Here is a 21,630-nt window from a genome sequence, read left to right on the forward strand (position 1 = left end):
CAGTATCTCACCTGTGGTTGCTTTGCCACTGCCGTCTAGGGCTGCACGGGTGGTTGCTGTGTGATAACTGGGGTGCCGCTCTTGTAAACTGAGAAGTGAGTGTCCCTCCCGACTGTGATCCACAGTCCTGATCCTGCACAGTCGTGGGCATGGACCCTCCAGGATGCCCTGGCCTTCTCAGGGTCACAGGGATGCCAGAAATGTCAGCTTCCTGCTTGAGATCAGACTCTAACCTTGTGGGTCCCTCAATCAGGGCCTGTGTGGTGCTGAGGGCTCAGGAGGAGTGCTGAGGTTTGAGCAACTCTCCTGTGCTCTGAGGGACTTCCTGCATGGCTCAGCAGTAAAGAATCTGCCTGCCTATGCAGGATACATGGGTTCGATCCCTGGTCAGGAAGATCCCCTGGAGAACGAAATGGCAACACACTCCAGTATTCTTGCTTGGAAAGTCCCATGGACAGAGGAGCCTGGCTGGCTATAGTTTGTATATACATGGGATTGCAGAGTCGGACATGACTGAGCGACTGAGCATGCACACACCTGTACTCTGAAACTTTCTTCTTGTAGAAAATGACAATTATGAAGTCATGGGGGTAGAGGCTGCTTTATGGAAGGAGAGCAGACCTTACACATCACAGATCTCCGCCCCGTAGTCCAGCCTAGAAGCTTTTATATAAACAGACTCATAAGCGTCCCTGGACACACCTGTGCCCTGGGCTGCGATGGCATTTGCTGTCATTCATGGTTTAACTTACAGACAGTTGGTAACTGATCCTCTGGGTTCCGTCCGGCAGGCCCAGGGAGTAGTCATTGATTGTATTTAAACTTAGGTCTAAAAGACCACTTTACTTTGGAAGGCTGAAAGTGTAAGGGCGAGTAGCGGCTCCACGAGCTCTTGTGAAGGATGAGTGAATGGGATGGAACTGCAGTCCCGTTGCACTAGTCCCCTTGGCATCCAGCGTGCGTGCCAGCCGAGGAATGGGGCCATCGGACACGAAGCCACAAACGGAGGAGGCCAGGGCTCCCCCGCCCCAGCCGAGGCCTCCTCTGAGCCTTGGCGGCCATTCCCATATTAACCGCAGAGACATAAGTGCCCTGGGGGTGTCCCTGGGGTGTCCCTCATCTTCCCAGCCTACCCTCCTCATCCTCTCTGTGCAGGGGAGGTCCAAGCCTTCTACGAGGACTTGAGTGGCCGGCAGTACGTGAACGAAGTCTTCAACTTCAGCGTGGACAAGCTCTATGACCTCCTGTTCACTGACTCACCCTTCCAGCGGGACTTCATGGAGCAGCGGCGCTTCTCAGGTCCGTGCCCCTCCCCAGGCTGGTGCCTCCCACCCCTTCCCTCTCTGTCTGCTCTGCTCTCCTCTCCTCCTCTCCGATGCACCCGTCTTTTCCCAGCCACCTGATGTACACCCTCCTTTTCCCAGCCACCTGATGGCCCAGGGCACTCCCTCTCTGGCTGCACGTGGTTCTGGAGCTCCCTGGGGCCCTGCCAGCTGCTCCTCTCCACGCCACTGTGGCTGTACTTGTCCTCTGCACCCGGACCTTCAGTACCAGCCCCCAAAGGCTCAGCGGTGAACAGGAACCCCCAGGGCTCAGCATCTAGCTAAGAGCAGCAGCTGCCATGTCCTGGTTGGCACATTGCACCCAGCAGGCTCATGACCCTGTCTTGTCTCATTCAATCCTCCAGTCTGCCCTGGGTGCTGGTGTTGTGGTCCCCATGATACCAGGGAGGGAGGTGGATCTCAGACCCCTGTTACCTGCCTAAGATCATGCAGCTGAGAAGGGGCCCAACCGGGGTTCAAACCTAGGGCTCTCAGAGTCAGTGCCTTGCACCGGATGCTCCTTGCTCCCGCCCTGCAGCTCCCCGGAGACCAGTAAGGCTGCTCAGCGTCCAGGCCTGCGGAGGAGCCCTTGGGCATCAGCACAGCCCTCTGCCAGGAGGAGGGGCGTGCCGAGAGCAATGGGAGGTCACGTCTCAGAGGAGAGGGCTTCTTCCCGAGGATCCCAGGCCCCCATCACAGTAGCTCCAGTGTTGCCAGCACCCCCGTAGGTGGCCCGCAGGACCTCCTGCCCTAGTCCAGAACAATCCGCATTCCGGAGCCTGTGTAGGTCCTCGGCCAGTCTACAATGAGCCTCTTTCTGCTCGGACGCCCCCTCCTCTCAGCCTCCTCCCCCGGCCCTTTGACTTCCTTTGGGGGGTGCCAGTCGGCAACCAGGCCGAGAGAAGGTCGCTGGAGGGGGCCACTCAGAGGTGGGGACAGCAGGCCTTTTTCCTTCCCTCATCCCCTGGCTCCCCTCTCCCCTCAGATATCATCTTCCATCCGTGGAAGAAGGAAGAGAATGGAAACCAGAGCCGAGTGATCCTTTACACCATCACCCTTACCAACCCTCTAGCTCCCAAAACTGCCACCGTCAGGGAGACGCAGGTGAGCTGAGGTCGGGCGGGCACGGCCTCTGTTCTGCTGTAAAGGATTCAGGAGAGAGACGTCAGGATGAACATCTGGGCGGGAGTGATGTTCAGCCTGAAACAGTGCTTAGATGCTGCGTTTCCCTCGGTTCTGGGTCCCAGTTCAGAAGTCAGGAGCGGGCTGGGGGAGGTCGTCGGGAAGGAGGGGTTTCTCCCGTCTTGCTCCTCTTCAGCCCCATCCCCCCACCCTTTCTTCCCTGCAGACCATGTACAAGGCGAGCCAGGAGAGCGAGTGCTATGTGATCGACGCCGAGGTCCTCACGCACGATGTACCGTATCACGACTACTTCTACACCATCAACCGCTACACGCTCACCCGCGTGGCCCGCAACAAGAGTCGACTCAGGTGCTGTCTCTGCGGGTGGGCAGGTTATCAGACAGCACTGATGTGCTCCTGAGGAGGAGGAGGGAGGCAAGGGGTGTTGGCTGTGAGCTCATTCTTTATTCTGTCTTTTCTCTGAATACAAGACCCGCCCCATGCCCTCTGCCCAACCTGACAGCTCCTGCTTCTCCACCACATGTTTCCTTCACTCCTCTGTGTATCTCTGTCTCTTTTGTTTTAAAATATTTACTTGGCTGCACCAGGCCCTGCTTGCGGCATGCACCACCATCAGTTGCGGCAGGCAAGATCTTTTCTGAGATGCAGCACGTGGGATCTAGTTCCCTGAGCAGGGATCAAACCCGGGCCTCTGCACTGAGAGGGAGGAGTCTGGGCCACCGGACCACCAGGGAAGTCTCTGTGTCTCTCTTTAGTAAAAGTATCAGAGCCACTGCTATTTACTGACTGTCTGCAGTTTATAAGCATTGTGTACTTACTTACCTCCATGAACTGGATTCTTTAGAGTAACCCAAGGAGGTGAGTTTGTCCTCACTTTTCAGGTAAGAAAACTGAGGGTCATTACAAGATGAGTAAGTTTTCCAAGAGTCACAAGCACTGAAACCCAGGTCTTAGAGAAGCGAATCTCTGCCCTTCCTGTCCTGCTGAATGCTGGGCATGTGGCGAGTTTCCGGGCATCTTGCTGATGGCAGTGGCTCCAGCCGTCCAGGCCAGCAGGAGCCCACCCATCACTGTGTTCCCAGCACCCAGGATGGGGCCTGCGCACAGCGGAGTTAGAAAGTGTTGATTGAGTGATTAGTCCGATGCTGTTTATGGCTGTCCAGGGCACTGTGATGTGCGTTTCGAGGATGGAAGAAATTTAGACTCTGACATTTCAAGAAGCTTGCCCATCATTTGGATTGAAAAGCCAAGACACACACCCATCTGAGAATAACTGGGTCGTGTACCTGTATCTTAAACCAAAATCTTTGATGGAGCAGAAATTCATTCGTGTCATCCAAATTGAATAGGAGTTTGATAAAAGGTTGCAGAGGGGTCTTTGGGGAGTCAGGAAGATCAAATGAATACCCACAGTTTGGAAAAGGGTCTGAATCTTTCTTGTCTTCTTATTAAAAAAAAAAAATTCCTTTTTGGCTTCTGTGAGAGCAAGCCCTCCCATCCCGCTCTTCTCTTTTTCCTCCTTTTCTTCTCCCTCCCCGCTCCCTTCTCTTCTCCCTTCCTTCTTCCTTTTTTCCTCCCTCTCCCGCACCCTCTCCCTTCTTTGACTTCGCTCCAGCCCCTCTCTTCCTCTCCTGCAGGGTCTGTGTTCCTTGCTTCTTGATTCCTTGGGGAGGGGGTCTTCCAGCTGGATGTCCTTTCTGCCCAGCTCCCTTAGAGGTAGCTGCTTGTCCAGCTAGACCCCCACAGAGCCCACCCTTAGTCCAGGAAGTGGTTGCTGGGAGCGGGGTGAGGGGCCATGGGCGTGCACACATCGGACTGGGGAGGGGTCCCTTCTTCTTCCTTGTGAGGGCAGAACCGGCAGCCTTAGACGTGAGGAGTGTTGGCAGTAAAAGTGAACCTTCAGGAGAGCAGAGCAGCGGCTGAGCAGGAGCAGAAGGAGCTGATGCTGCAGGAGACCAGGCAGCAAGAGGCCCACGGGCAGAGCAGAAGCTGGCAAAGTGCTGGGGAGGTGGAAAGGCAGGAGGCGGGTGGTAGCCAGTGAAACTCTTAACGGTGGAAACTAGGAAGCCCAAGACTCTGCCTTGGGCTCGAAGTCTCTGGAGACAGAGAGAAGGGCCCTGGGCCCTCCCAGGAGGAGGCCCCATGGTGTCACGAGTGAGCTCTAAGCTGGGAGTCAGGGCCCTTCATGTTAGTCTTTGGTCCGCTTACAAATTGTCAGACTCAGTTTTCCCATCCCTAAAATGAGGATAACCCCACTAGCTTCACCTGCCTCCCGGGTTGCCCAGGAAAATCACATGAGGTCATGGATGCGAACCTGTAAAGGGCAGCATGAGGCTGCTTTGACCTTAAACCTGAAGTTTCCTGTTCCCAGCAGAGGAGGGTCCACCCAGGAAAGGGCTGATCTTGGTTCTGGCTTGCTCCTCAGGGTCTCCACGGAGCTGCGCTATCGGAAACAGCCCTGGGGGCTGGTGAAAACATTCATCGAGAAGAACTTCTGGAGTGGGCTGGAGGACTACTTCCGCCACCTGGGTGAGCACCTGTCGATGCTGCTGGGTGAACTGTCCCTCGGTCCCTGTTCAGGCAGGGGAGGGGGCCTGGGACACAGGGAGAGACGGAGGAGGAGAGGGGGACTTCATGGGGTCCCTGAGTCTGCCCAGAAATGGGTCCATATATGTGAACGTGTGCATGTTAAGAGTCTCTGACTGCGGCCTTTATGAGATAGTAATCGTGATGGGTGGGCTTCCCTAGTGGCTCAGTGGTAGAGAATCCGCCTGCCAATGCAGGAGACGTGGGTTCCATCCCTTGGTCAGGAAGATTCCCTGGAGGAGAAAATGACAAGCCACTTTGGTATTCTTGCCTGGGAAATCCCATGGACAAAGGAGCCTGAAGGGCTGTAGTCCATGGGGTCACAAAAGAGTCGCACACAACTTAGCGACTAAACCACAATAGAAAGGATCCGTGACCCCCCCCCCCAGAATGAGCCTGAGATCTAGACACACTGGTGGTAATACTGTTAGAAGGAAATAGCCACTGAAGGCGTCCACTGGGAAATGTGCCGTGCCCTGGGTTGCGTATGTGAGGGTGTGCGTTGGAAGCCTTTGTCTACACACTGTCGAACGACCCAGAAGAGGGCTTTGGGCTGGGCTGGGTCCCAGGAGAACTTTCTAGGGCTCAGGGGCATGCCTGAGGGACCCCCGGCCTCCAGGCAACACCCCAGAGTCCGGTATGGGAACATGGTACTTTTAGAGGGCATTCAGCTAGCAGTGGACAGAGCTGCTCCAGAGGTCAGTATGTTAGGTTGGAGGCGAGGGCACGTGGCCTCTTACGTGGTCTTTTGACCCTGACAGAGAGTGAGCTGACCAAAACAGAGAGCACCTACCTGGCGGAGATGCACAGACAGTCTCCTAAAGAGAAGGCCAGCAAGCCCCCAACGGTGCGGAGGAGAAAACGGCCCCATGCCCACCTGCGGGTGCCACACCTGGAGGAGGTGATGAGCCCCGTCACCACGCCCACTGATGAGGACGTGGGCCACAGGATCAAACATGTGGCAGGTGCGTGCCAGGCGGGGGCGGGGTGGATGTCACGGGGCTGTGGGCAGAGCTCCCAGCCTGTACCAGGCACACAGGCACACTCGCCCTGCAGCCTGGGATAGACTGGGTGTGACTGGCTCACGACTCACAAAGTCTGAGGCTCTGGATTCTGTACTGCAGTGGCCGTCAACCTTTTCGGCACCAGGGACCGGTTTCGTGGAAGACAGTTTTTCCATGGACTGGGGTGGAGGGCAGGGTGGTTTCAGAATGAGTCAAGCTCATTACATTTAGTGTGCACTTTATTTCTCCTATTATTACATCAGCTCCATCTCCGAACATCAGGCATGAGATCTCAGAGGTTGGGGACCCCTGCTCTACTATTTCCTTTTGCCCTTAAGCTCCCCAGCCCCTGCTGTACCCTTATGTGCTCTGTTGAACAGAAAGTGTCTTTTGAGTTTTTGCCTCCGTGTTCCCTGAGCTCCATGGCTCCCTGAATGAGCTTGAGCCTGAAGCGTCCGCATTCTCAGGAAAGGCTCCCGGAGAAGCTGAAGCTCAGACCCCAGTGTTACCTCGTAACAGGTCAGGGGGTCCAAGGTGGCCCCCTCCTCCGTGTGCCTCCCTCCTCCCATGGAGCTGTTCACACACTCCTGTCTTTGCTCAGTCGTGGAAACCTGCAGCAGGGGTTTTTCAGACTATGCTCTGCCCCTCCCTCCCCGGATACTGGGGTGTTGATCAGAGGAGGTTGAGGCAGGGGGAGGAGGGGGGTGTCAGCCTTCCATGTCCCTCGACCAGCTTTAGCCAGAGCACTCCCATCTTATTCATGTGTTTTACATACAGGACTTCTGACTAACTTCTCACTTGAATAAACTGACCCTCAGCGTTCACGTGACTTTCTCAGCATCACGTGGCCGGTTAGGGATAAAGCCAGCGCTGAAAGCTGCCTCTGGCCCAGCCCAGCGCTGTTTGCCTTCCACGGCTGCAGGTCTCTGTCCTGCATCTGCAGGTCCCTGTCCTGCATCTGCAGGTCCCAGCTACAGGGGTCGGGTGGTTTTCTCATCCGTTCAGTCGCTTCCCTTCTAGTTGCAGAGGGCAGAGGGCTACCCACGAAGCACGTGGTTTCTGAGACAGCAGCATCACGGACAGCTCTGTGCAGGACCAGCCTCATGTCAGCTGGTGGTAGGCTCGCGGGCCGCGTGATGATGGCCTCTTCCTTCTCCCCACAGGTTCCACACAGACACGGCACATCCCCGAGGACGGCCCCAGCGGTTTCCACCTGCAGAGCGTGTCCAAGCTGCTGCTGGTTATCAGCTGTGTGTAAGGGACTCCAGCTCTAACCCAGCCCTGCTCCCGCCCCTTCCTTTCTCGCCTGCCGCCTCCTCCCCATCTGTCCTCCTCAGGCGTCCAAACAGCCTTGCTGCTGCCCCGGTTCTTGCTTTCTCCTCTAGTATCTCTCCAGATCCGTTGCTCTGTCTGTCACTCCTTGCCTCTTTGCTGCTTTTTTCTGTTTGATTCAGTGCTTTACTGTGTGCTAGGCCTTCAGGACTCAGAAGAAAACGCTGCATACAGCATCCGTGACAGGAACTCAATTTCAAGTGGGTCAGACGGGCAGGAATCGATGGTTACTGCAGTGCTGGATCGGAGAAGGCAATGGCACCCCACTCCAGTACTCTTGCCTGGAAAACCCCATGGATGGAGGAGCCTGGTGGGCTGCAGTCCATGGGGTCTCGAAGAGTTGGACACGACTGAGCGACTTCACTTTCACTTTTCACTTTCACTCATTGGAGAAGGCAATGGCACCCCACTCCAGTGTTCTTGCCTGGGGAATCCCAGGGACGGGGGAGCCTGGTGGGCTGCCATCTATGGGGTCTCACATAGTCGGACAGGACTGAAGCGACTTAGCAGCAGCAGCAGCAGTGTTGGATAAATGCTAATACAGAGATGCCACAGACGTTTTAGGAGCCCACCCTTTTGTTTGTGGCTGGTGTTCTGGGTGTCTGCTCTGTGCTGGGCACTGGGACTGTGCACTTACGGGCCCACCCTTGACTGGGTGGCCAGACAAAGTCCAGACTTTGGAGTCCAGGAAAAGTGTGTGCTTATTTTATTGTAAGCAATGTATACTCATTGCCATAAGCTATAAAACTGTGGGCTCAGTAACTTGCACAGGAAGTTCATTGAGAGAAATGAGGATGTAAGGTGGGAGGGCTTCCCTGGGGGCTCAGATGGTACAGAATCTGCCTGCAGTACAGGAGACCTGGGTTTGATTCCTGGGTAGGGAAGATCCCCTGGAGAAGGGAATGGCTACCCACTCCTAGGAAATCGCATGGACAGAGGAGCCTGGCGGGTTACAGTCCATGGGGTCGCAAAGAGTCGGACACGACTGAGTAACTAACACACAAAGCGGGAGAACACAGCTCTGACGTGTAAGCCCAGAGCCTGCTCTAAGGACTTCCGTACACTGGGCAGGAGCAGCTCAGACAGCTGAGTGCCAACCCTCCTCCCCTTGGTTGGGCCATGGCCTGACAGCCTGGCCCTTCCTGCCTGGAGCTGTGCTGGGGGATGTGGGGGCACAGCTTAGGGAGTTGGGGACTCAGGAGCTGCCCAGATGCTGCCCTCTCAGGGGTGTACCAGGCACTAGACTGTTCGTAGCTCTGTCCTGCTCTGTGATGCCCACCCCACGCCCCAGCTTTCATGCCTTCACTGAGGCATTTTCAGAAACACAGAAGCAGGCACACAGCTCTGCCCACAGGAAACTGGGAAAGAAGCCCTGCACTGACATGGATGGATTTGCACTTAAAAAAAAATCACCCTGACGGCAGCATTGTTACAGAATAGACAAGAACAGGCAGGAGGCGGGGAGGCCAGTGGAGCAGATGGCAGTGATCTCAGTGGGAGGGGCTGGTCGGGCTGAGGGCTGGGGGCTGAGAGGGCCCAGAGGTTAAGGCTTGTGCCACCTGGTTACATAGCGAAGTGAGGACTTTCGGGTCCACGTGGCCGTGAGGGTTGTGTCGTGGACAGAAACCTGGAACTTAGTGAAAAGATGTTGCGGAAGATACTGTCAGTCCCCAGTGTTTCTGAGGTTGTCCGAATGGACATGACAGACAGATAGCTGTCAGTGTGGACCTGGAGCTTAGAGGGGGAGTTTAGGCTGCAGTTGCAGATTCATTTGTCAGTAGCATCAGAGCCATGGTGTGCACGAGATCATCATGGCGGTGAGTATGGAGTGCGAGAAGGGGGATGGGCTGAGGACAGACCGGGGACCAGGTGGCAAAAGGGTCCCGTGAGTGTCAGGAGGGGGGTGCTCTTGTTCACCGCACCTAAATATGTAGCATAAAAATAGACGCAAGTCTTCTGACTATGACTATGGCATAAGCAGCCCACATATTTTTATGTAAGTAAATACAAAGACAACTGTAAGACCAGTGAAAATCCACTTTCAGCAGCAGCATTTTAATGTCATTCCTACCACTGTCAAAACTGAATCTCTGATGTTGGGTTTGCTTAACAGAAAACTCTAACCTTGGGTTAGCTCTGTTTCAGCTCTTTCTGTGTTTTGTTGTAAGTAGAGAAGATCAGGTGGCCTGAGTAAATTGTATAGTGGATTAAGTCAGGTTGGAGCTCTGATAGTTTAGGATATTCAGACCTCATCTTTCAACCCTAGAGCGTCCGGGCAGTGGGTCTGCTCCCAGTGTGCAAGTGGAACCTTTGAGAACAATGCAGGGTGTCTAAGTGGCCCACGCCACCGTAAGCCTGCCCTGTGGCCATCCACCCTCGCATCTTTTCTGTTTAGACCACCCTCAGGCCTTCACTTGAGCCATGTCAAGGGATGTCCCTTGGCCTCCGCTGAGCACAGACCAGACTGTAAGCACAGTCCCAAATGCAGGTGCTGAAGTGGTTGCAGGGCACCTTGAAGAGGTGGCTTTCAGAAGATCCAGGTGTCTGGTGCAATTAAAGGTGGTATCGTTGAGATTCAGTACATCGCTTAGAAGTCCTTGTGGAGAGCTCAGAGCCCCAAGAACACAGCTGAGTAGCCCCAGGGATCTGTAGCGCCCCTTTAAGGAAGACAGCCTTCCCGGGTGCCGGAAGCCAGGGTGAGAAACACAGAAACACATGCCATATGTACCACACATTTTGAAAGGTCAGAGACGTGGCAAAGATTTTCTTTTCTTTGTTGGTCTTTTTTCCATCTATTTATCTTCCCATTTTTGTCATTCCTTTTCCTGTGTGTCTGGACCTCCTCCTTTAATGAAAGTAACTACACCCCTCGTGAGGGGTTTCACATACACCCGCTCTGTGCACAGTCACCCCAGTAGAGTGGGTATTATTGGGAAACTTGATAGGAAGTTAAAAGGCTTCAAAGCTGGGAGCCAGGCTTTGTGCCCAGTTCTGCGTGTCTACATCCTGTCTGTCCCAGAGTCTTCATCTCTCCATCCCATGAACCTTGAGGCCGCTGAGGCCGAGAGGAGAGAGTTCTCAGGCCCTCGCTGACTCTCCATTCCCCACTGGGTCCGACCCCTGCTTATCCTCCCAGCTCCCTGTCTCCTCGTAGCTCCGGCCTATCCCTGGGAAGCCTCTGCTGGTCCCCATGCCCCCGGCGGGGCTCTGGCAGATGCACAGAGGAGCCAGGAGCCCTCAGGCAGCTGTGCTAACATCTGGGAGGTGTCGGGGGTCAGAGCTGGGAACCCCCCTGAAATTCCTCCCGCAGTTCAGGTTGGTAGGAGGAACCTTGTCTCAATTGATCTCCCTTGAGATACCAAAGGTCCACTTACGCTTGCCCCATCCCTTCCTCGCTCACTGTTCTCATCTGCTGTTTTCTCTGCTCCTGGTGTTTCTTTCTCACTCTCTCTGGCTCAAGTTAGGCGCAGCCTCCCCTTCCCCGCATGAGTCTGTTTCCAACCTCTGCCTCCTCCCCACTTTTCTTCCTTGCTCCCATTAGGATCTGTTTCAGGTGCTGTCTGATCGCTTCTTTCACCCCCTCATCTCTCTTCCTCTCCATCCACCTCTCTTCCCCAGCACCCACTTCTGGGTGGTGTGTGTCTCTCCTTGCTGAGGCCTGCACCCCACACACCCCTCCATGGTCCTGCTGCTGTGCCCCAGCCCCTACAGGTGAGAGTGCGTCTCTCTCTCTGTCTCTCCCCCTTGCTGCATTCCTCCCCCCACCTCCCCAGCTCACTTACTCACTGCGGTGCTTCAGGTGACCCAGTGGTCAAGGACGGTGGCCTCTGGGGTGGGGCACATCCCTGCCTCTGAGAGGGAGGGTGCCCTCCTAGGCTCCACCTCACGGTTGCTGTTTCCGCCCCCTGCCCCCTCCCCCAATCTCCTCCTCAGTCTGGTGCTGCTGGTCATCCTCAATGTGATGCTCTTCTACAAACTCTGGATGCTGGAGTACACCACCCAGACCCTCACTGCCTGGCAGGGTCTCCGGCTCCAAGAAAGGTAACCCCAGCCTCTTCCCTCGCCACCCTCCCTACCCCCTGCGTGTCCCAGCGCCTGCCTCTTGGTCTCGGTAACCCCAGCCTCTTCCCTCGCCACCCTCCCTACCCTCTGCGTGTCCCAGCGCCTGCCTCTCGGTCTCGGTAACCCCAGCCTCTTCCCTCGCCACCCTCCCTACCCCCTGCGTGTCCCAGCGCCTGCCTCTCGGTCTCGGTAACCCCAGTCTCTTCCCTCGCCACCCTCCCTACCCCCTGCGTGTCCCAGCGCCTGCCTCTCGGTCTCAGTAACCCCAGCCTCTTCCCTCGCCACCCTCCCTACCCCCTGCATGTCCTAGCGCCTGCCTCTCAGTCTCGGTAACCCCAGCCTCTTCCCTCGCCACCCTCCCTACCCCCTGCATGTCCTAGCGCCTGCCTCTCAGTCTCGGTAACCCCAGCCTCTTCCCTCGCCACCCTCCCTACCCCCTGCGTGTCCCAGCGCCTGCCTCTCGGTCTCAGTAACCCCAGCCTCTTCCCTCGCCACCCTCCCTACCCCCTGCATGTCCCAGCGCCTGCCTCTCAGTCTCTGGGACGGCCCTGCTGCCCTTGGTCGGGGTGGGGGTGGGTAGCCCTTGGGAATGAGTCCATGGATGAGCTCTGACAGTTGTCCCTGTAGTTCAGTCTGTTTCTGGTTTGGGGCACAGGAGAACCCCCGAAGGACAGAGCACCCTGATGTGGGGTGTGGGCACACGGGACATAACTCCAGCTCCTGGGGCACCCCTTTTCCTACCCCACAGGTTACCCCAGTCCCAGACAGAGTGGGCCCAGCTCTTAGAGTCCCAGCAAAAGTACCACGATACTGAGCTCCAGAAATGGAGGGAGATCATCAAATCCTCGGTGATGCTTCTTGACCAGGTGAGAGGCCCCTACCTGCCCTCCTTGCCCTGGGCTTCTAGACACAGACCGTCTTCCCTGCGCTCTGAGAGGAGCACCGTCTCCCTCCACCAGACCTCCTCCTCCATCCTTTCTTCTCCAGGCCAGCAATGGTTCTCGTTTTAGAGCCATCCTTGAGTGAGCTGTTGGAAACACCCAGGTTCCCCAAAGTTACATCAGTGAAATAACACAGTGGATTTGCAAGAGGAAAAAACTATAGATTAGATGGAAGGAGAGCTATTTTTTTTTTCTTGGTAAGCCATAGCCATCTGACAGGCATTTAAAGAGATAGCTCCCTTTTTACTGAGATTTATCTTCCCAGAGGGCATGTCTTTCTAGTTCCTTTTGATGTGTTCCATCCGTCCTCTACCACCTATTGCCCTCAAAACACAGACACGACACCCAGCCTTCAGGACATGGCTTCTCCTCCGAGGCTGTGCTGCAAGTCTGAAAAGAAGGTTGTACTGTGTCTTGTTTTTGTAACATCTTCTTCCTGCTTCTTCTTGCTATCTGAAACCTAAATGCATCTATTTAAGACAGTCCTCCTGGGGCGAAATCATTAACTTCATTTCATCAAAGGTGGGATCCTCCCCTTGCCACTAACTAGTTTTTTGACCTTAAGTAAAGGATTTTGTATGTGTGACCTTCCATTTCTTCATCTATAAAATGGAAATTGTAATCGTTGCTTCATGAAATTGCTATCACATTTGCTCTGATGGCACATAGGCACTCATTAATATTAAAATTTTTTTCTCCTTCATGGTTTGGTCTCTTAGTTCTCAATTAAGGAGAGAGAATTTTAATTCAATTACCAGGATCCAGCTTAATGGGTTTAGCCCACGCTCAGTTGTGTCTGACTCTTTGTGACCCCATGGACTGTAGCCCACCAGGCTCCTCTGTCCATGGAACTTTCCAGGCAAGAATACTGGATTCCACAAGAATCCATGCCACTTCATTCTCCAGAGGATCTTCCCAATCCAGGGACTGAACCTGAGTCTCCTGCATCTCCTGCCTTGGCAGGCAGATTCTTTACCACTGTGTCATGTGGGAAGCCCCAGTGGGTTTAAAGTGTCACGTGTTAGAGTACTGGAGCCATGTTTAAGGAAGGCGTTTTTTTTTTTTTTTTTTTTATCAAAAGAGGGTAGACAGCATAGCAAGGAGTCTGGAACTCTGGCGCATCAGGAAGAACGATAGAATTAAAGATGTGCTCGGAAACAGGGAAGACTGGGTGGGTGAGCAGAAGAGGACAGTCTCAGAGGTTGGGGTCTAACAGCTAGAAGAGGGACTGAACTAGGGCCAGAAGTTACAGGGTATCTGATTTCTGAGTCATCAACTAGAAGCAGACTCCTTATGGTTGCTGTTGCTGCTGCTAAGTCGCTTCAGTCGTGTCCGACTCTGTGCGACCCCCATAGACGGCAGCCCACCAGGCTCCCCCGTCCCTGGGATTCTCCAGGCAAGAACACTGGAGTAGGTTGCCATTTCCTCCTCCAATGCATGAAAGTGAAAAGTGAAAGTGAAGTCGGTCAGTCATGTCTGACTCTTAGCGACCCCATGGACTGCAGCCTACCAGGCCCCTCCATCCATGGGATTTTCCAGGCAAGAGTACTGGAGTGGGTTGCCATTGCCTTCTCCGCCTTATGGTTAGAGCAGTCCAGAAATGGGATGGGCTGCTTCAAAGGACTGTGGTTCCACCTCTGAAAGTGCTCCCTGGGTAACGAGGTGATACGTGGGGTGAGGGGCTTAGGGATTAAGGGGGCAGGGGCAGTTACTGGATGACCTGATCCTCTTCCAGCCATGGAATCCTGTTCAGGGCAGGTCTCCTTCAGGAGGAGCTTGGGGCCATCAGATCTGTAGCCTAGTAGACTCGAATTTATGGGCTTCCCTGGTGGTGCTAATGGTAAAGAACCCGCCTTCAATGTAGGAGACATAAGAGATGCAGGTTCAATCCCTGGATCAGGAAGATTCCCTGGAGAAGGAAATGGCAACCCACTCCAGTATTCTTGCCTGGAGAATAGCTTGGACAGTAGAGACTGGAGGGCTACCATCCATGGGGTTGCAGAGTCAGACACGACTGAGCGACTTAGTATGTATGCAGACTTGACTCTACAAGCATTAAGATTGGTGTTTTGGAACTTCTCTGGCAGTTCAGTGGTTAAGACTTCAGCTTCAGATGCAGAGGCTATGGGTTCCATTCCTGATCAAGGAACTAAGATCCCATATGCCTGCGGCCAAAAATCCAAAACATAGAACAGAAGCAACTCAATAAAGACTTTAAAAATGGTCCACATCAAAAAAATCTTTAAAAAAAAATCAGCGTCTTGTTCTGTTCCCCCTTTTTTTTTTTTTTTTTCCTTTTTTTAGCCACTCTTTGTGGCTTGCAGGATCTTAGTTCCCAGCCAGGGATTGAACTCAGGTCCTGGCAGTGAAAGCACCAAATCCTAACCACTGGACCGCCAGGGGATTCCCATCATTCCATTCCCTTTAAAAGAACATTAAGGAGCCCCTCATCCCTACTAAGCAGAGGATACAGGAGAACTAAAGAGAAGAAAGTGGTGGATTAAGCAGAGAAATCAGAGGTTCTCAAAATCCTTAACTATTGACCCGTGAAATGTTCTCTGTCCTGGGCTGTAACAAAGCAGCTTATCCAGAGCCAGGGTTGAAACATGTTGTGTTGCGGGGGACCTCATTTTAGGATTCTCTCGCTGGAATTGCCCCATGTAGACTCCATCCTGTGATGTGGGATGCATGTGTTTCTTACAGGAGGTTAAGAAATTCAGTTAGGATTCCGTTAATTCAGTGATATGGGTACAGCCAGGAGCCTTCTCAGCTCCCTGCGTGGCACCCATGGTGAATAAAGGAAGGATAGGACAGTGCAGTCTCAACACACCTGAAACAAAGGCATTAAAGATGACTGCAGTACAGAACCCTAGGGAGTAGTACATGAAAGGCCAGGAGGGAGAGAGATGGCTGTGAGCCAGAGAGAGTTTGGGTTTGTTCTGGGGCTTCACAGTAGATGGGGGAAGGACCTCGCTGGCGGTCCAGTGGTTAAGACTTTTCCTTTCAGCGCAGCGGGTACAGGGTTCAATCCTTGGTCAGGGAAGTAAGATCCTGCATGCCTCATGGCACAGAAACCAAGAAACAAAAGAGAAGCAATATATTTTTTAAAATATTTACTTTTGTTTAATTATTTGGCTGTGCTGGGTCTTAGTTGGGGTATGCGGGATCTAGTTCCCTGACCAGGGATCGAACCCGGGCTCCCTGCATGGGGAGTGCAGAGTCTTAGCCACTGGACAACCAGGGAAGTCCCCAGAAGCAATATTGTAACAAATTCAATAAAGACTTTTAAAAGTGGTCCATATCAAAAAACAAAAAAAAAGCTTTATAAAAAAAATAGTAGATGCATAAGATTGATGGGCAAGAGAGAAGTGTTTGAGCTGGGGAGGACAGCGTGGCAACTGTTCCAGGATAGGAGGGCAGTATACTTGGGATCAGCAGGAAGCCAAGCTGAGTGAGGAGAAGACCAAGCCAGCCAAGCCAGTGGCCTTGTATGCAGGTCCCGATGGCAGTGGAAACTTTGAGAGAATTCTTAATTCAGAGCAACGAGAACCATGGGGTGAGGGCGGGGTGAGACTCAGTGACACAGCGACCCATACCCTGGGGGTGCCCAGTGCTATTAATAGATCAGCTGTCCCCCTTCGCCCTGAGGCTGTGTCCCTGGAGAACCACCCTCTTTTAGGAGCCTGCCCCCTTCAGCTCCCTGGCGTGGCAGGGGACCTCCCATACTCAGGCGCGGTGGGTGCTGCTGGCTGGAGAAGCCCACTTGAGGGCACAAACCCGGGCTGGGGTACGCTTCCTTGTCTTACAGATGAAGGACTCACTCATCAATCTTCAGAACGGCATCAGGTCCCGAGACTACATGTCAGAAAGCGAAGAGAAGAGGAACCGGTACCACTGACAAGGCAGGAGCTGGGGTGGCTGCAGGAGGCCTGTGCAATACATGTACAGAGACCATATAAATATATATAAATATATATATATACAGATATAAATATATATATTATATACAGATTTTAAAAAGAGCTAATGCCTATGTACCAGGGAGAAGGAGCAGGGCCGCCCCCTGCGCTGGCCGGCGGAGCGCCGAGGAGGGCAGGGACCGCCTCTCAGCACCGACTTCCCCCGACCCTCCTGCTCCCCATCCTGTCGTCCCCACCCTTTTCCTTGCTGACCACTCTCGGCTCTGAGAAGGGAGATGTCGAGCCAAAGTTATGCCTGTGAAGACCCTGGGGTCGCAAGCAGAGGTCTCAAGGCGGGCATTGCTTAAGGTGCTTCATTCCCGAATCCCCTTTTGGTTTGTTTCCAAAACAGAAGAGAATCTTTTCTTCCCTACCCCACGCTTCCCCCAAGATGTTCTCTTGGGAAAGACGAAGCGTCCAGGGCAGGAGCCTGATCTAAGCTCCACTGTACAAGGCCACCCCATGTGCGTGGACCGCGCTCCACGAGTCCCGTGAAGGGGTCCCGCAGGCCGGCTGGGCAGGCGTCTCTGAAGGGTGTGGGCTTCGTGGCTGCAGGCTCCTAAGGGCTGGTGTTCTGATGAAGGGCATCCTCCTCCATTACTCCCTGCACCTTCCTCTAACCTGCGTGGGGCGTGGACCCAGTAAGGGTGGGGGTTCCTTCCTTTCCCACCCCACCCCTTCTCTCTGGTCTTTTCCCAGGCTGGATCTGGGTGAAGTGTCACTTTTTAGTGCCTAAAACCCTATTTTTCCTCTGTGCCCTAAGAGCACATTGTTTATTAGTCAGGGTGGAGCGTTTTTGATCTTGTAAACTTCTCTTTCAGTGATTGTAAGTAAGTAAGGTCTGTGGCTCTAACCCCTTCCCTTTGAGCTGTCTTTTGATTTCTAGGGTGAATCAGGGTGTTCTAGGACCTCCAGGGTTTGAGAAGGTGAATGTATTAGCCATGGACGGAATGGAGGGTCTCACCACAGAGCTCCTGTTTAAGTAGTGAGCACCAACATCCATGCACTTTCTGGCTGCCAGCATCATTTCCTCTCGTTGAGGAACCTACTTAGTCAAGGGAGATGACTATCTGAGATACTTTGCCCATGAAAGAAGACCCAAGCCTTGGAAGGAATGAATTTGGCCCCAGTGTATGGGTTTGGGCAGGAAAAAGCCAATCAAGTCTGCCCCACTCGGGGCTGTTCCAGACCCTGTTTATCTGAGTTAGGAATGGAAGTTCTAGCAGGAGGAGCAAAGCCTTCCCTGGCCTCTGGCCCAAGAGAGGTATGAGATCATTAAGGAATAGGAAGAAGGCCATGGGTTAGGAAAGTGAGTTGTTGAGGGCCTTTGGGGGCTGGCTTACAGAACCCGTGATTCTTCTGACCTCATGGGGCCCTGTTGCACGTGCTTAGCATCCTTCACACTAACTGCTGTTTCTTCCTGTGATGACCCAAGGAATCCTGCCAGCTCCGGACAGGGCTTGTAGAGATTCTTATCAGGAAGGGATTATACCAATTTGGCAAGGAGAGCTCTTCCAGATTTCTTGTTCTAGCAGACCTCTTAATGGAACAGGCAGAGGGAAGGGAGAGTTGATCACTCACCTAGCCAAAAAGAAGAGCTATATTATATTCTCTTGGACTGGCCTGAGCATCCCACTTTGGCAATTAAAAAAAGGTTTTTAACTTTTCATTCTGTCTGAAAAAGAGGTTCTTGTTATTGCCCTAAGGGTAGGAAGAGAAGACAGAAAGATGCTGCAACCAGGTAGGATGAGAAGGTTCCATGAGGGTCATCTGGAACTGATAGCCCTCGTTTAGAAAAGGAGATACGAGGAAATAGAGTTGCATGGAATCCTTGTGAAGGGTGCATGTGCCCACAGGCCAGCCCGTCAAGATCAGCCCTGACCAGGACTTTGAATGGGAGACCCTGATGAGCATCAAAGCTTACAGGACCCAAGCTGCAGAGTGCAGGCTGCTAAGAACTTTCTTGTTGGAGTAGCTAGAAGTCAAAAGTATTCTCAGAAACTTTTGAAAGGACAAATGGTAAATTCTCTAATTTATTCCATGCATATTTATTTATTTAAATTATTCAGTTATTAAAAATAGTGTATTGGGACCTTCAGGGTGACTTGAAAAGGGCTATTTGCTGGCAATAAAGTGGTGGAGGTAGGCCTGACTCTGTGGGATTGTTTTACTTTGGCTTCAGCTCACAGGCCCCTCTCAGGCAGAAGCAGTGACAGGGAACTCTGCGAGGAACCCTCTGGATTTCTGGGGGTTTGGGCAGGAGAGAGTGTGTACACATGGGAAGCGTCTCTTGGCTTGCCTCATTTCTAAGAATCTTGGATCATTTATAGGCATTTTCTCAAACCAGGAGAAAACCAACACCTCTGTTCACTCCCAGACAAAAGCTGTTCCCTTTTACTCGATAACCTGTCAAAGAGAAGGGACCTCACTCTTGCAGATCAGTCTGGGAGTGAAACATGTAAATGACATGGTAACTTGTGGCTGGCAGCCTGGCTTGTAAGGGAGTGTTAAAACTGCCGTTTCTGAGGTTATTTCTCCTTGCCAGGGCTTTTTTTTCCCTTTCCTACATAAGAACTCAGTTATACAGGAGTCTTTCTGCATCATGTAGTGAGACATGTGAGTGTTTGCACTTTCTGCAAAAGGTTTTGCAGTTTCTAGACAGGTGAGAACAATAGTAAGGTTTGCAGTCCACTCCCACTGACTGGGGGGCGGGAATTGACGAGGCTGGTGTTGGCAAGGCCAGCCATGTCTGTGACTCTCTGCTGCCCCGTCCCCATCCTGGGACAAAGGGGTAGCTTTGCAGCACAGTAGGATCAGCAGTTTGGAGCTCTCGGTAACGGCACTGGTCTGAGAGGGTCAGGAGACCTGGGCCTGAGTCCTGGCCCCACCTTTGGACAAGTCACACACACATACACACGCTCCCTCTAAGCTTCAGGGCCTGACCTAGACTATCCTAAGGTCAGCTCTAGCTTTCACATGGTCTTGGAGGCTGGGTCAGAGCCTGGCCAGGCTGGGCTTTCTCTAACTTGGAAGGCGCCCTGCCAAGAGAGGACAGGCCTTCTGGACAAGAGCTTCTCTGGTGTTTAGATGAGTTGTAGGGTAGTGTCAGGGTTCCCGGGAAATCCAGGGTAGTAAAACTTTATTCTAAGGGCTAAGAGGACTAGGGAGGTCCACTGAATGGGTGGGAGAGGGAGATGAGAAAGAGAGATCAAGCCTGCTGTGTTGTTCAGTGTTAACCTGGGAGGGTGTTTCTTCCTCTGTTGGCCTAGTCTTAGTTTCCGAGGGTTCCTTCCTTGTGACTTTTATAAGCTGGGAAGAGGAGGAGGGTGGGAAGAAGGACATCATCTTGGACTAACCTTGTCTTCCATCCCTGGGCCGTGAAGCCTTTCATCTGTCCATCCTTCTTTCTCTTTGCTAGAGCAAAAGGTGGGGAGAAGTCATTCCTGATTTGACCACCTCTCTTTTGTCTCTAACCTCATTGGGGTTTGGATTAAGTATGGAGCTTTGGCTAAAATCCTTGGGTTGCCTTAGAACACTGACACTAAGAACCTGGGATTACCAGGAAGGCAGAGGACCAAGAAACCTAGAGGAATGCTTTGAGAGAAGTGGATTCTCTTCATTGCCGTGTCCATGACACAAGCTTGACCGTGTCTATAAGTTTGCAGGCAGCATCTCTAGGGTGAAATCTTAGAGGCGGGATTAAGGGAAGGATCTTTCTGGACTGTGTGGTCTCAGCAGGATCTTTCCTGTGCCCTCTATGCTTCATCTTTAGCTCTGCAGAGCAGCCAAGGCCAGCCCATCTTCCCAGGGGCCCCAGGAGAAAAGCACTCTCCTCTCTTCCCCCAGGTGGCAGGGCATCCCCTGACTGCACCTGCCCACTCCACTAGGAAGCTTGAGAACCTCTCTTCCTGACCCTCTCCTCCTCCAACCTTCGTCTCTAGGCAATGGGACAATCACCGCATCCACCACTTGCATCCTCTGCCCTCATCCCCCAACTTCCAGCAGGGCTGGCCCCGCTCCCCTCCACCTCTAGTTTTCTTCCAGAAGATTCGGTTTTGGGTCCGGGAGGAACATTTTTCTGGAAGGCCGTCTTTTCACCCCCCTGCTTTCCTGATGTGGAGCAGGAACTTGCACATGGTGTAGAGAGCTCCCCCCGCACCTCTCTGCCCACCTCGTTACCTCACTCCTGCTCCGGCCATGGCTGTGACGGGCCCAGCCAGCTCCTGGTTCCGATGTTCTGTGTGAAGCTCAGGGGTCTTGGGCATTGTTTTCTGTTGTAACTCGAGGCCCTCAGCAGGCCTGGGAGCCCGGATTGGAGCCTTGGCTGCTGGCGAGAAGCACCTTGCCTGCTAGGAGTTTGATGCCGGACGATGTACCCGACGTGTGAAGGCGTAAAGGACGTTGTCACTTCTGCCCCTCGGCCCTGCCTACTTCTCTCAACACGAGGAGATGCTGCAGAAGCAAAACAGGGGCCTCTGCTCCAGGCGGGAACAGCTGACTCCATCTGGGGAGTAGGCCTGGGTGCCGCGCGCCGAGATTGCTGAATAAAAGCAGCCATCGTTGCCAGCACCAGTGTGTGGCTCCCACGTTTCTCTGTCCTGCACTCTAGGGCCAGACCACTCTCTGCATGGACGATATCATCTTCCCAAACCCATGGTGCTTTCCCCCTGACTCAACCTGGACTCCAAGGTGGGGAGGGATGGGTCAGAGGCCACCGCGGCTCCTGGATAATCCTGACCTGGGGTGGAGTGGGGTGAGGCAGAGGGAGCAGCCCCCAACACCTGCACTGGGCCATACTAGGGAAGGAATGCAGTTGAATTCTCTGGCCATCTGCATTTGGATCTGTAACTTACTTCGCCTGGCGCTGTGCGCAAGGTCTGAAAACTTACTGCTAGTACCTAGAAACATTCAAGGCTTCCCGGTTCAATCTTAATGTAAAGTAGCTAGAGCCATGGAAGTACAGTATGAATTAAAAGAAAAAAATGCTGAACTACGAATCATGAATGGTGTGTGTGTTCATTGCTTGGTTCATCAGTGCTTGTTGTCCCAGATGTTTTTGGTCTTCCCAGGTGTCACCGCAAGCCTGGAAGGCATCTGTTTGCAGACAAGCTCAGGCAGGGGCTCCCAGCCTCTGGGATCTAAAGCTTGATGATGTGAGGTGGAGCTGATGTAAAAATACTAGATATAAAATGTACAATAAGTGTAATGCGCTTGAGTCATCCTAAAACCAACCCCACCCGGTCCATGGAAAAATTGTCTTCAATGAAACTGATCCCTGGTG

General features: G+C 53.2%; 1 protein-coding gene across 5 annotated transcripts in view; it reads left to right on the forward strand.

Annotated features, from left to right (window-relative positions):
* Positions 1-21,346, forward strand: part of GRAMD1B (GRAM domain containing 1B) — a 213,020-nt gene extending 191,674 nt beyond the window's left edge. For all 5 annotated transcript variants that reach the window (XM_070803567.1, XM_070803565.1, XM_019975435.2 and 2 more), the window contains 9 exons: positions 1,156-1,299; positions 2,308-2,426; positions 2,671-2,813; positions 4,891-4,994; positions 5,813-6,016; positions 7,219-7,309; positions 11,321-11,428; positions 12,198-12,315; positions 16,199-21,346. In XM_070803567.1, coding sequence (XP_070659668.1) covers positions 1,156-1,299; positions 2,308-2,426; positions 2,671-2,813; positions 4,891-4,994; positions 5,813-6,016; positions 7,219-7,309; positions 11,321-11,428; positions 12,198-12,315; positions 16,199-16,288 — 1,121 coding nt within the window. In that variant the 3' untranslated portion in view covers positions 16,289-21,346. The remainder of the gene's footprint in view (positions 1-1,155; positions 1,300-2,307; positions 2,427-2,670; positions 2,814-4,890; positions 4,995-5,812; positions 6,017-7,218; positions 7,310-11,320; positions 11,429-12,197; positions 12,316-16,198) is intronic.
* The last annotated feature ends 284 nt before the right edge of the window (positions 21,347-21,630 follow it).

Source organism: Bos indicus, chromosome 15 (assembly GCF_029378745.1).
Source record: "Bos indicus isolate NIAB-ARS_2022 breed Sahiwal x Tharparkar chromosome 15, NIAB-ARS_B.indTharparkar_mat_pri_1.0, whole genome shotgun sequence".
NCBI classification, from domain to species: domain Eukaryota; kingdom Metazoa; phylum Chordata; class Mammalia; order Artiodactyla; family Bovidae; genus Bos; species Bos indicus.